The following is a 15060-nucleotide window of genomic DNA, read 5'->3' on the forward strand; positions in this document are numbered from 1 at the left end:
TGAGTCCACCTAACCCCAACCCTGTGTGTCATGTCCCTCTGTACTTGGAGATGTCCATATATCCATTCTTAGATGTATAAAGCAAAGAAGCTATGAGGAGTGATGGAAAATACTCCTGGACTAATATATGTTAGTCATGTTAAGTTCACCCACTATTTGCTGAAATTAATCAGTATATGTCCCAAGAACCTGCTATATATATATATATAAATATATATATATAAATATATTTTTTCTTTGGTGAGCCAAATTGACTCAACATGCCATAAGCCTTCAAGATCTGCCAGGACACTTGTATCATGCTTCTTTAATAGCTTCTTTAGTATCAAATGTAGCAACTGGCTGATGTTCATTTGGCATGTGAAACTTATTTTGGGCCTGAACTCAAATGAGTTGCCAACTGTTTTCATGTCCATTTAGGGAGATACATAAAACGTGATTGAACTTTTATTGATGGTACTTCATCTTTCATTTTATTACAGGAATATGAGATGTGACAGAATCTAGTAACTGTAGACAAGAAACATTTTGGCACACTTCCAAAACTGAACTCCATGCATACATGGCCCTTTAAAAATATTAATGTGATGTAACCTCAGTTAATAAAGTGCTTTGGTCGTCATATTGGCAAGTTTAGATTTATAAGATTTATAAGATCAAATAGTGCACAAATACAGCTATGCATTATGATATATTTTTACGTTATTCTCTCTATATTACTGGCACACACAGGAACACAGAAGTTTTTATGAGCACAATGAAAGTTTTTGTAAATATAGCATTACCACAGTCAAGCATTATTAAGCATTATACATAATTTTCCCCAGACTTAGTATATAGTTTATATTAAAGATGAATATAAACATTTAATTAAAATGTGTTGACAACTGTCTTATATAGTGTCATTTAGGGGTTAACTTTCAAAGATCTCAAATACGCAAGTGTCCTGCAACTGAATACTGATGGTATTTTGATGAGTTTCCAAAACCAACCCCCAAAGCTGTCCATGAATTAAAAAAACATTGTTGATGATAACTACGTCTCAACTTTCATGTCCTTTAAATCTAGAACTACATTTATTGGAATTGTAAACAAACGGTATTCTGCACTATTTAATGAATGATAAATATTTGGCAATCGTTTAATGCCTGCACTTGGAGGCAGTAGTGGACCAACATTTATAATATCAAGTTTGTAAATCACTGAGTTAATCTACAGGAGAAATGAATAAGCAGACCCCTAAGTCCTATTTGGTTTACTGAAGTTTTACTTAAGTATGTGTGCATGTCTGACAGTCTTTCCCATATACTCTACATTAGTAATGTAGTCCATTCTAATGTAAATATTCAATTTTCCTACTAAATAATGATCACATTTTTATAACATTATATTCAATATTTTAACAACCACATCATATATGTCACATTCACATTTGCAATTACACATACAGTACATTGTACTGTATGTATTTTTCAAATTTTAGTTGCAAATAAAGAATGCTTGCAGGCTGCATAAACATCACTGCCACAAAATAAGCAACAGGATGAGGCCATGACCAAACTGGGTGAGAGACTACAGCTGACCAAGCACTCAAGCACTCCCACCCTCTATAAAAGAGGCAGCCCTGGACTTCTGCATGAACTGGTAGGCACCCAACACAGGTGAGTGTATCGACTGTGATCTTAGTTGGAATTCCTATTGATCAGTTGGTAAAGTTAATGTATTGCTAATTACTAATGCATATTGTCCATGATTCTTTGTCAGAGTTATCTTTGTTTTAAGTGATATTAAGATGAAATTTCATGTCATATCAAAGAAGTCTTGAGCAGATATTATTCCAAAACAATTTTCTTTAAATACTCTTAACACATTTAAGTAGTTTTTCCAGAAATCACACAATTAATTCATTTGTGTTGACATCCAGTACACATCCTTTCTCAACACATACTGTATACTAAGTGATCATTAAGAGCAGTACTATTTCTCTGGGTGTGGAGGGCAGTTGAGGAGATGGGAGAGAATTGAACTTTCATGATTCAACTGAATACAGCTAGCACTTATTAGTTAAATCTGAATAAGTTTTACCACCTTCACACTCGACTGCACTCAAACTGACTTTCTGTCGGGAATATTTAAAATGAGAAAACCAAACTGAAAAAAGTTATTGTACTCACGTTTAATCATCTTTTTTATAGCATCTTGACTCCACCAGATACTCTACCACTCATCATTTTTTGGAACCAGCTGAGGTAAAAGATGTCAAAGTCTCCAACATCAGATGGATACAACATCATTACGACATCATGCTGATATTTTAACTCTATTTTTTCAGTCTCCACTAAAGTGCCAACATGAGCACAGACGCGGAGATGGAGGCCTATGGCCCGGCGGCCATCTACCTCCGGAAGCCAGAGAAGGAGAGGATTGAAGCACAAACTGCTCCTTTTGATGCCAAAACCGCCTTCTTTGTGACTGATAAGGAGGAGATGTACCTCAAGGGTAAACTTATAAAGAGAGAGGGTGGCAAAGCCACAGTCGAGACAACCACTGGAAAGGTAGGCAATTCATTATTTTACTTTTTTAATAACATTTTCCCATCTATTTCCATTGAAGACCCTTTCTATGTAGGAGGATGCCATTCTCTCCATTGACATTTATTTAAAACTTAGGAAAACATTTAGTGGTTTTAAATTCATACTGACACAGTGGTTAACAAGAACATCCATCTGATTAACTCTAAATTTGAAAAATAAATTCTGAGTAAAACATTTTTTACTGTATTTTTACTGTATCTTTTCAGACAGTCACTGTGAAAGAAGATGAAATCTTCCCCAGGAACCCTCCAAAGTTTGATAAAATTGAGGACATGGCCATGATGACCCACCTCAACGAGCCCTGTGTGTTGTATAACCTCAAAGAGCGTTTTGCATCCTGGATGATCTACGTGAGTTTCCACTTTACTAATGCAATGTGCATTTATATCTGCATATCTAAATGTTAACACTATGTTTAATTTCTATCTGTGCTATTACAGACCTACTCTGGGCTGTTTTGCGTTGTGGTGAATCCCTACAAATGGCTTCCAGTGTATGATGCTGTAGTTGTGGGAGGATACAGAGGCAAGAAGAGGATTGAGGCACCACCTCACATCTTCTCCATCTCTGATAATGCCTATCAGTTCATGCACACAGGTAAGGTCAAAATTAGCAGTGTTAAATTGTGTAGAAATTAAATTAAGAATAAGCTTATTGAAGGAATTACAAAACTGGAATTCATGTGAAATGTTTACGTTTGTATTTCAGATCGTGAGAACCAGTCTGTCCTGATCACGTAAGTATAACAGAAAGTGAAACGCTAAATCATATAATGACGATAGAGCAGAATCTTGACATGTGTCTCTTATACCCCAGAGGAGAATCCGGTGCAGGAAAGACTGTCAACACCAAGCGTGTCATCCAGTACTTTGCAACAATTGCAGCTATTGGAGCCAAGAAGGCTGAGCCAACACCTGGCAAGATGCAGGTAAATTGGTTGTTTAAGATAAAACTTAAGTTTAAGAGGAGAGTTAATTTGAATGTTTATGTAACTCAAATCCTCTCTTGCAGGGCTCCCTTGAGGACCAAATTGTGGCAGCCAACCCTCTGCTGGAGTCCTATGGTAATGCCAAGACTGTGAGGAATGACAACTCTTCTCGTTTTGTAAGTAATCCAGGGAACATCTCAGGACATTTTGTTGCTAAATTACAAAAACTGATGCCATCAATGATCTGGCTCTCTAGGGTAAATTCATCAGAATCCACTTTGGCTCTACTGGAAAGCTGGCTTCAGCTGATATTGAAACATGTAAGTTTCAACAATGGTATGCCTCAAGACTCATCTGGACTACAATCTGGGCTTTAATAAAGTAATAGTATTAAAATGTAATAGAGTAATCTCACAGTGTCTGGTTAAATTTGGTTTTCTTAGATCTGCTGGAGAAGTCCCGTGTAACCTTCCAGCTGTCTGCTGAGAGGAGCTACCACATCTTCTATCAGCTGATGACTGGCCACAAGCCTGAGATCCTGGGTATGTTACAATAAGAATTTGAAATTGAAACTGAAACAATACCAAGGACAACACAAAACAATAATATGTATTTTTACTGTGCTCCTCTAGAGGCTCTTCTGATCACCACCAACCCCTATGACTACCCAATGATCAGTCAGGGTGAAATCACTGTCAAAAGCATTGATGATGTGGAGGAGTTCATTGCAACAGATGTAAGAAAACACTTTAGTCAAATGGATCTTTAGTGCTTAAGACAACTGGGCAAAATGTTTCAAATACCAATAACTTTGCTTCATGTACAATGTAGACTGCTATTGACATCTTGGGCTTCAATGCTGAGGAGAAGATGGGCATCTACAAGCTGACTGGTGCTGTGATGCATCATGGCAACATGCATTTCAAGCAGAAGCAGCGTGAGGAGCAGGCTGAACCTGAAGGCACTGAAGGTAATTCTGATAATTATATCTTGTAGGGACACTACTATGGGTTTGTATATATCATACTGTATATTTCTAAACATGTTCCAGTTCACAGATAAAGCTAAAGGTTTTTTTTTCCATCAGTGGCTGATAAAATCGCCTACCTCATGGGCCTGAACTCAGCTGATATGCTGAAAGCTCTGTGCTACCCCAGGGTCAAGGTCGGAAATGAGATGGTGACCAAAGGTCAGACTGTCCCACAGGTAAGATAAAGAAAATTTAATGTTTAAAAAAATAAAAGGGCAATATTTGCATTTTCACATGAAAATATGTTTGTGAGAAATTCTCATTCTAAAATCTTTTATTTCTAGGTCAACAATGCTGTCAGTGCTCTGTGTAAGTCTGTCTATGAGAAAATGTTCTTGTGGATGGTCATCCGTATCAATGAGATGCTGGACACAAAGCAGCCAAGACAGTTCTTCATTGGAGTGTTGGATATCGCTGGATTTGAGATCTTTGATGTGAGTGATTTGAAGAAAATTTGAGTTGTATCACATCAACAATGTTTTTCTATGACTGATTACATTACTATTATTACAGTTCAACAGCTTGGAGCAACTCTGCATCAACTTCACCAATGAGAAACTGCAACAGTTCTTCAACCACCACATGTTTGTCCTGGAGCAAGAGGAGTACAAAAAAGAGGGCATTATCTGGGAGTTCATTGACTTCGGTATGGATTTGGCTGCCTGCATTGAGCTTATTGAGAAGGTAAGTAGTCAGTTGGGTCGCAGTGATTTCTTGATTCATGTGCAAATGTTTGCTTCAACAGTTTTTAATTATTTTTTTTTCCTCAGCCAATGGGCATCTTCTCCATCCTTGAAGAGGAGTGCATGTTCCCCAAGGCCTCTGACACAAGTTTCAAGAACAAGCTGCATGATCAGCATCTTGGCAAGACCAAGGCCTTTGAGAAGCCAAAACCTGTAAAGGGCAGGCCTGAGGCTCACTTCTCCCTGGTTCACTACGCTGGTACAGTGGACTACAATATCACTGGCTGGTTGGACAAGAACAAGGACCCCCTGAATGACTCAGTTGTTCAGCTCTACCAGAAGGCCTCAAACAAACTTCTGGCCTTCCTGTATGCAACCCACGGTGCAGCTGATGGTAAGAAATTAGATTGATCAGAGTGATCAGAGTGATGAGTATCAGAACAGATGATATGTATTATCTTGCAAAACCCATATACTGCAGAACTATCCATGGTGTCAGAAACACCTTAAATTTTTTAACCACAATTTTCAGAACTATTTTCTTCTACTAATTGTATAAGAAAGTGAACAACATGGTTGAGATTGCTCTCTTTATATTGGCTATTAGCAGCTTAATCAGTGGCAGTTTATGATGTCATACAACATGCAGTAGTTTGTAGTGATGGGTAAAAACTGTGACTGTTACACTTGATTCAGGCCTAGTATAAAGCTGATGACTATTCTGTGGTAGTATATTCATGTGTTTGACTCACTTAAAACATAGTCTTTCCACAGAGAAGAAAAGAGATTCTACAAAGTTATCTATTTAGTACCACTGATAAAATTTAATGTTTGTGAAAACAGAGGCCGCTGCTAGTGGCAAAAAGGCTGGAAAGAAGAAGGGTGGTTCCTTCCAGACTGTGTCTGCTCTTTTCAGGGTATGTATTGTTTCATATTTTTGGATACCAATTAAAAACCTCATCTTGAAATACTGTTGACCATTTATCCTGTGTTGCTGATCCACAGGAGAACTTGGGCAAGCTGATGACCAACTTGAGGAGCACTCACCCTCATTTTGTCCGTTGCCTGATTCCTAATGAATCAAAGACCCCAGGTTAGAAGCACATAGCCCAGCTTTGCACACTAAATATGACATGGTGATATGAAGAAATATTTCAAACAATATGAATTTGCAACTTTCAGGTCTTATGGAGAACTTCTTGGTCATCCATCAGCTGAGGTGTAACGGTGTGCTGGAAGGCATCAGAATCTGCAGAAAGGGCTTCCCCAGCAGAATCCTCTACGGTGACTTCAAGCAGAGGTAATGTAATTTTTAATGTAAGCAAGTCAAGTTAAATTTCAGCTGAGTTTAAACAGCCAGCCAAGATGTGGGGTCATTTTAAGTAACAACATAATTTTCTCTTGTAGATACAAAGTATTGAATGCCAGCGTCATCCCTGAGGGACAGTTCATTGACAACAAGAAAGCTGCAGAGAAGCTTCTAGGCTCCATTGATGTGGATCACACTCAGTACAAGTTTGGGCACACTAAGGTTAATTTCTATGAACAATGTCAATAGATATGTCATATACATATGTCCTTTTGTATCAGTTTGAGCTGATGACTGAGTTCCTTCAAACAACCACACAGGTGTTCTTCAAAGCTGGTCTGCTGGGTACACTGGAGGAGATGAGAGATGAGAAACTGGCTAGTCTGGTGACCATGACTCAGGCTCTCTGCAGAGGATACCTTATGAGGACAGAGTTTGTTAAGATGATGGAGAGGAGGTAGGATTGTCATACAGTACACTGAACTGTTCTGTCCAATGAAATAGATTACAGCTGTTTTTGTTAAGTTGCGTTGCAGTAAAAATGACATTTAATTTATATTCATTTTTCAGAGATGCTATCTTCACTATTCAGTACAATGTCCGTTCATTCATGAATGTCAAAAACTGGCCATGGATGAATCTGTACTTCAAGATCAAGCCTCTTCTGAAGAGTGCTGAGACTGAGAAGGAGCTGATGAAGATGAAAGAGAACTATGAGAAGATGCAAACAGACCTGGCTACTGCCCTGGCCAAGAAGAAGGAGTTGGAGGAGAAGATGGTTTCCCTGCTGCAGGAAAAGAATGACCTGCAACTGCAAGTGGCTTCTGTAAGTAGGATACAAAAGCAAGTGTGATTCTGTCACATCCACACTACACTAATTGAATACTGTCGCTAACATTTTCATCTATTTGAAATTTAAAGAGGCCACATTCTCTTCTGGTCATCTCATCTTCTATGTGCCTTACCAAACATGTAGGCTGACAAATGTTAATGAATATATTAAAAAATATGTGTATATTTTTTTGTATTGGTTCTGACGATATTTATGTACATTCAGAGAATAACTACCTTATTGACTTACTGTATGTTCAAAATATACTGTAGGAATGTGAGAACCTCTCAGATGCTGAGGAAAGGTGTGAAGGTCTGATTAAGAGCAAGATCCAACTCGAGGCCAAACTCAAAGAGACAACTGAGAGACTGGAAGATGAAGAGGAAATCAATGCTGAGCTGACTGGCAAGAAGAGGAAGCTGGAGGATGAATGCTCTGAGCTGAAGAAAGATATTGATGACTTGGAGCTCACCTTGGCTAAAGTGGAGAAGGAGAAACATGCAACTGAAAACAAGGTTGGAATAAGTTTAAACCTACATTTATAAAAAAAAAACTGTATATAAGGTTAGCTTTCAAACATATATATAAAGTGATGGAAATAATGCACCTTGCCTGACACTTCTAGGTGAAAAACCTGACAGAGGAGATGGCATCTCAAGATGAGTCTATTGCCAAGTTAACCAAGGAGAAGAAAGCCCTCCAAGAGGCTCACCAGCAAACACTGGATGATCTCCAGGCAGAGGAGGACAAAGTCAACACTCTGACCAAGTCCAAGACAAAGCTGGAACAGCAAGTGGACGATGTGAGAAAACATTACTTTTGATAACATGTTTGTATTGTTAGCTTGTGTGTTAGAATTGACATTCCATGATAACAATTTAAAACATTATTTATGTCAACATTATAATATCATCTCAAAAGCTTGAGGGATCACTGGAGCAAGAGAAGAAGCTCCGTATGGACCTTGAGAGAGCCAAGAGGAAGCTTGAGGGAGATCTGAAACTGGCCCAGGAATCCATAATGGATCTGGAGAATGACAAGCAGCAATCTGAGGAGAAAATCAAGAAGCAAGTTTTCTTTTTCATCTTTAACCCTTACATTGAACTACTGCCGTAATGCAACACAATGATCCTGAGTCAAAACTAAAACCATAACAGCAATAACTGTTTTTTCCTCTTCTAGGAAGGAGTTTGAGACCAGCCAGCTGCTCAGCAAGATTGAGGATGAACAGTCTCTTGGTGCTCAGCTTCAGAAGAAGATCAAGGAACTCCAGGTTAGTAACTGACATGAATATTATACTCAGTGAACTGAAAAACATCTTGTTACAGTATGTTCCAGTTAACAAGCCTTCTTGTTATTACTATCCTCAAACTTAGGCACGTATTGAGGAGCTGGAAGAAGAAATTGAGGCTGAGCGGGCTGCTCGGGCTAAGGTGGAGAAGCAGAGGGCTGACCTCTCCAGGGAACTTGAGGAGATCAGTGAGAGGCTTGAGGAAGCTGGTGGAGCAACAGCCGCTCAGATTGAGATGAACAAGAAGCGTGAGGCTGAGTTCCAGAAGCTGCGCCGTGACCTTGAAGAGTCAACCCTGCAGCATGAAGCTACCGCAGCAGCTCTCCGCAAGAAGCAGGCCGACAGTGTTGCAGAGCTGGGAGAGCAGATCGACAACCTCCAGCGTGTCAAACAGAAGCTGGAGAAGGAGAAGAGCGAGTACAAGATGGAGATTGATGACCTCTCCAGCAACATGGAGGCTGTTGCTAAATCCAAAGTGAGTGTTTTGTTTGTAACTGAAATATTTGCTTTTCATTATGCTTAGAAATATGACCTATAATGGATAAATATGGCAGTAGCGTTCAACTTAGATAAATGCTCAACATTTGCTTTGTTCATGTAAATGTTTTTAAATACATCATGTTTTGTTTTTGTTAGGGGAACTTGGAAAAAATGTGCAGAACTCTTGAGGACCAGCTGAGTGAGCTTAAGTCCAAAAATGATGAGAATGTGCGCCAGCTGAATGACCTAAGTGCACAGAGGGCAAGACTGCAGACAGAGAATGGTGAGTCACTTGTGATGAAAAGTAGTAATCAAAACCAGTAATGATCATTTTGATAAATAACACATTTAACACAATTACATTTTGTGATTCAGGTGAGTCTTCACGGCAGCTTGAGGAGAAAGACGCGCTTGTTTCCCAGCTGACCAGAGGCAAGCAGGCTTACACTCAGCAGATTGAGGAGTTGAAGAGACACATTGAGGAGGAAGTGAAGGTATAATAAGTTTACATGTTACTATACTATGTACTATTATTAGCTTTTAACAAGGGATGAACTGAGTCCTTCTTATCAAATTTAGTTAGTCACCTATTTCTCCACCTTAACCTAGTACTACTAACCCATATGATCTGCTGGCTGTTAAGCATTAAACAAAAACAAAAAAAAAAAACAGTTTGTGCAACATGTCGTCCGACCATGTGAGAAAGATAAAAAAAGGGGTTTGAGAGAGAAATTCAAATATCGCTTAATTTCCTACCACCATACCTGGCCAATCACTGTGTGAAGTGGCTGTGAATGTTGGGTTGGAAATTGGATCTATTCCTCTTCATGCGGCATTGCTGCTACACCTCAGTCTTGTCTTTTATGACTTAAGCACCTCCCACACATCTGTCTATCCTTCCTAACCAAGCAAGCAAAGTTTATTTATATAGCACCTTTCACAGACACCAGTCACAAAGTGCTTTGCAGTCCAAGAAATAAAATCAAATACAATCAAAATAAATAAAAACAAAGACACCAGATAAAATATACAAGGAGAGCATACAAAACATACAAATTAAAATATAAAATATCACATACTATCCAAATGCCTGTCTGAACAGATGGGTTTTTAGCTGCTTTTTAAAAGAGTCCACAGTATCCAAGGGCCTTAAGCTTATTGGGAGACTATTCCAAAGCTTAGGGGCTGCCGACTGGAAAGCACGATGTCTCCATGTCTTAAAATGTGTACAAGACACACTTAGAAAGCCCTGGGTGGAGGACCTAACAGCTCGGCTTGTGGTGTAGGGGTGCAGAAGGTCCATAATATGCTGTGGAGCCTGGCCATGCTGGGCTCTATAAGTGAGCACCAAAATTTTAAAATGAATCCTAAATTTAACTGGAAGCTAGTGAAGTGAGGTTAAAATAGGATAATATATGTGAAATATCTGTTGTATCGTGTTAAGAGCCAAGCAGCAGCATTTTGGACAGTTTGTAAATGGTGTATGGAAGATTTATTGAAAAAGAGTGTTACAGTAGTCCAAATGTGATGAAACGAAAAGCATGTATTAACATCTATTTCATTTCTTGATACCATAGACCAGAGTTTGGCTGTGTTTCTCAGGTGAAAGAAGCTCATGGAATGGTCAAAAATTACACCAAGATTACGCACCAAGCACCTTCCACCTGAATTCCTGGATTCTAAATCCCTCATACTACACCAAATAGCAAATCTGATAGATGTGAAAGTAAATTATCCAAATCTAAATGACTCAATCAACATGTTTCACCATGACAAACTATGTATTTAAATAAAATTTAGATAATATTTGTATACATTATAGATCAATTAAAATGCCTCTTGCCATGTTCATCAGGCCAAGAATGCCCTGGCCCATGCTGTTCAGTCAGCCCGCCATGACTGTGATCTGCTCAGAGAGCAGTTTGAGGAGGAGCAAGAAGCTAAAGCTGAGCTGCAGCGTGGAATGTCCAAGGCTAACAGCGAAGTGGCTCAGTGGAGAACCAAATATGAGACTGATGCTATCCAGCGCACAGAGGAGCTGGAGGAGGCCAAGTAAGTCACTACCTTTTCAGAGTTTAAATTAGTTTTCAATTCAATTGCTTGCTTTTCCAGATAACATTTCACATATGTTGCTATCACTATGCAATGAAGTGTAAACAAATACTTTTTCACAACAGGAAAAAGCTTGCCCAGCGTCTGCAGGATGCTGAGGAGTCCATTGAGGCTGTGAACTCAAAGTGTGCCTCTTTGGAGAAGACCAAGCAGAGGCTACAGGGTGAGGTGGAGGACCTCATGATTGATGTAGAGAGAGCTAATGCTCTGGCTGCCAACCTTGACAAGAAGCAGAGGAACTTTGATAAGGTAACAGGAAATCAAAACCACACTGATTTGAGTGAAACACAAATCTATCTTAGTAATTAATCATTGTTATTCATCTATATAATTCTAGGTCCTTGCAGAATGGAAACAGAAACATGAGGAGGGCCAGGCAGAGCTGGAAGGAGCCCAGAAGGAGGCTCGCTCTCTCAGCACTGAACTGTTCAAGATGAAGAACTCTTATGAGGAGGCTCTGGATCAGCTGGAGACCATGAAGAGAGAGAACAAGAACCTGCAGCGTATGTTAATCCCACGATATTTAATATAACTATTATACTGATTGTAAGGGTGCTTCCTTGACCTGTATAGATGAAGGTCATGAGGTTTTGTGTTGTTAAAACCTAATTTTGTAGTTATAATGTATACAGCATAGTCTAAGTTTCTCTAAACTGGATTTTGGCTTTTGGTGTACTACAGAGGAGATCTCAGACCTGACTGAACAGATTGGTGAGACCGGAAAGAGCATCCATGAGCTGGAGAAAGCCAAGAAGACTGTGGAGACTGAGAAGTCTGAAATTCAGTCAGCACTGGAGGAAGCAGAGGTAAAAATCTAAATTACAACATTAGACCACTTATGTGATAAATTACAAAAGCATTTATGTAATGGCATGTATTCATTTGATTTTTTTCTTTACTTTTTCTGAGAAAGACTGGTAACCTTTAGGTACATGTTCAACTTTTTTCCTTTAGGGCACACTGGAGCATGAGGAAGCCAAGATTCTCCGTGTTCAGCTTGAGCTTAACCAGATCAAAGGTGAGGTTGACAGGAAGCTTGCAGAAAAGGACGAGGAGATGGAGCAGATCAAGAGGAACAGCCAGAGGGTGATTGACTCCATGCAGAGCACTCTCGATGCTGAGGTCAGGAGCAGGAATGATGCCCTGAGAGTTAAGAAGAAGATGGAGGGAGACCTGAATGAGATGGAGATTCAGCTGAGCCATGCCAACAGGCAGTCTGCTGAAGCCCAGAAACAACTGAGGAATGTCCAGGGACAGCTCAAGGTGAGCTTTGTCTGATCACTCAATAAACAAATGTTGAAGAGCAAAGAAAGTTAACTCTTTTTTTCTCCACATGTTGTCAGGATGCCCAACTGCACCTCGATGATGCTGTCAGAGGACAGGACGACATGAAGGAGCAGGCTGCCATGGTGGAGCGCAGAAATGGCCTGATGGTGGCTGAGATTGAGGAGCTGAGAGCTGCTCTGGAGCAGACAGAGAGAGGACGCAAAGTGGCTGAGCAGGAGTTGGTTGATGCTAGTGAACGTGTCGGATTGCTTCACTCTCAGGTATATGTTCAATAATTCACAAGAAAATGTCTTTATGCAGAATGAATAGAGTATACATACCAGCTTTGTTTTACATATAAATTAAATGTAACTTTTTTTAATATTCAGAACACCAGTCTTCTGAACACCAAGAAGAAGTTGGAGTCTGACTTTGTGCAGCTTCAGAGTGAAGTGGACGACACTGTTCAAGAAGCAAGAAATGCTGAGGAGAAAGCCAAAAAGGCTATCACTGATGTGAGTTTATGTTTATGAGTCTTCTTTTTTATAAAATTCAACTTTACCTCCCCACATACTTGTTCATGCTTGATGCCCATCATTTCAGGCTGCCATGATGGCTGAGGAGCTGAAGAAGGAGCAGGACACCAGTGCTCACCTGGAGAGGATGAAGAAGAACCTGGAGGTCACAGTCAAGGACCTGCAGCACCGTCTGGATGAGGCTGAGAACCTTGCCATGAAGGGTGGCAAGAAGCAGCTCCAGAAACTGGAATCAAGAGTATGCTCATAATATATTCGGATGTTAATCACACTTTCAATATGTGGAATAAATTAAATCTTTCTCACTACTAAAATCCCTTAACAAGGTTTTCACAAACTGTATAACATCACATTACAGGTCCGTGAACTGGAAACCGAAGTTGATGCCGAGCAGAGACGTGGAGCTGATGCTGTTAAGGGAGTCCGCAAATATGAGAGGAGAGTGAAGGAGTTGACTTACCAGGTAATTTCTGATTTAACTCAAAACTATCCTGATTTCTTAATTTCATAATTTTCTCTCTATACTCCATCAATAACACTCCTTTTTTTGTATAGACTGAGGAGGACAAGAAGAATGTGCATAGACTTCAGGATCTGGTGGATAAGCTGCAGCTCAAAGTGAAGGCTTACAAGAGACAGGCTGAGGAGGCTGTGAGTCAAATGTTTTGTAATTTTTCATATAGGAATGTAGCACAAATCAATAACTACAGAAAGAAACCATACTAATATGATGTTATATTAAAAAATACAACATACTTCAACTCTAAACCCTTAACAGGAGGAGCAGGCCAACACTCACTTGTCTAGATTCAGGAAGGTCCAGCATGAGCTTGAGGAAGCTCAGGAGCGCGCTGACATCGCTGAGTCCCAGGTCAACAAGCTGAGAGCCAAGAGCCGTGATGCTGGAAAGGTAACCACGTGTTTTACAAAAATTATTCTGTGGGCACCTTAGTTTGATGGGGTTATTTGACTTTATATACACGTTAAATAGTTTTATAACATTTTTTATTCACTATTTATTATAAGAATAGATGCTGAAACTTTTTTTCTTGTTTTCTTCCTAGTCTGACGCTGCTGAATAAGAGACATCCTTTTGGCACCTTTCAACAGAGTTCATAAAATATGAACTAGTTGTTGAATTGTCTTATTACAATGTATTCATTCAATAAACCTTTTTTCCTTATAATTTTATATTTACTCTGTATTATTTACTCTCTAGTTTCTCTTTATATCATGCTTGAGCACACAGTGTTCAACACAGTAGCTAGGTGGAGCTGCATCAGTTAACTTGGCTAGAGTGTGTGTTGCAGTACATCACTTATCTAGCTAGCTGGATGGGGAGGTCTTTCAGCTCAACATTAACATTTCCCTTTCCTAGAAATAATCATGATTCATTCCCACATGACAATTTCCGGTAAAATGAGACTGTCTTCTGCTTAGCATCACTCTTTGAAAGATTGATAGCAGTGTCAGGTTCAAGCTTAAAAGACACCTTCACATTTTACAGAGGCAGAAATTAAGAAGCATAACTAAAACATAAATACAGCATCATAGGCAAAATATAACCTTCAGAGCCACAGTTAATTCCCATTATCATGTCAATTATCCACACCGCTGGATAATGAAATTTGTTACACTTTTCACCATTCCATTAACAAAAACATGTTCAGCATCCTATATAACAAAGGTTACAATATTGTAATCCTAGTTCTATAAGAATGCTAGGAGCCCTCTACTGGACTCTGTTGGTAATACTATCCTCCAATCACACACACACACACAATCGCCCACTGAAATATGCATGTACGTAGCAGTCAATCGGGACACACCTACCGATTACGTGTGTCTCACACAGTATATAATGCAATGCCTCACTGCTGCTCTCATCCAGAAACCACTTCAGCGGACAGCATAGGAGCGGCAGGGTCCATAGGTAGAGCCTGCCTGTGTTTATAGAACTAGGGTTACAATATTGTAACCTTTGTTTTATCTCACACAA

At 39.4% G+C, this 15060-nt stretch overlaps 1 protein-coding gene across 1 annotated transcript; it reads left to right on the forward strand.

The window, feature by feature from the left end:
* The first annotated feature begins 2207 nt into the window (after positions 1-2207).
* Positions 2208-14252, forward strand: LOC137168621 (myosin heavy chain, fast skeletal muscle-like). The gene is made up of 40 exons (XM_067571327.1): positions 2208-2249; positions 2333-2555; positions 2801-2944; positions 3035-3191; positions 3303-3330; positions 3411-3522; positions 3606-3698; positions 3779-3842; positions 3966-4064; positions 4155-4258; positions 4354-4492; positions 4610-4728; positions 4837-4986; positions 5066-5236; positions 5323-5629; positions 6079-6152; positions 6241-6328; positions 6418-6535; positions 6643-6766; positions 6865-7001; positions 7115-7370; positions 7649-7891; positions 8002-8178; positions 8298-8447; positions 8563-8649; positions 8753-9142; positions 9304-9430; positions 9523-9641; positions 11003-11199; positions 11325-11508; positions 11597-11762; positions 11941-12065; positions 12214-12522; positions 12603-12806; positions 12915-13040; positions 13129-13299; positions 13420-13524; positions 13617-13712; positions 13840-13971; positions 14126-14252. The coding sequence occupies exons 2-40, from the start codon at positions 2352-2354 to the stop codon at positions 14141-14143; spliced, it is 5814 nt and encodes a 1937-aa protein (XP_067427428.1). The 5' UTR covers positions 2208-2249; positions 2333-2351; the 3' UTR covers positions 14144-14252.
* Positions 14253-15060: the final 808 nt, after the last annotated feature.

Source organism: Thunnus thynnus, chromosome 17 (genome assembly GCF_963924715.1).
Source record: "Thunnus thynnus chromosome 17, fThuThy2.1, whole genome shotgun sequence".
Taxonomy (NCBI): Eukaryota; Metazoa; Chordata; class Actinopteri; order Scombriformes; family Scombridae; genus Thunnus; species Thunnus thynnus.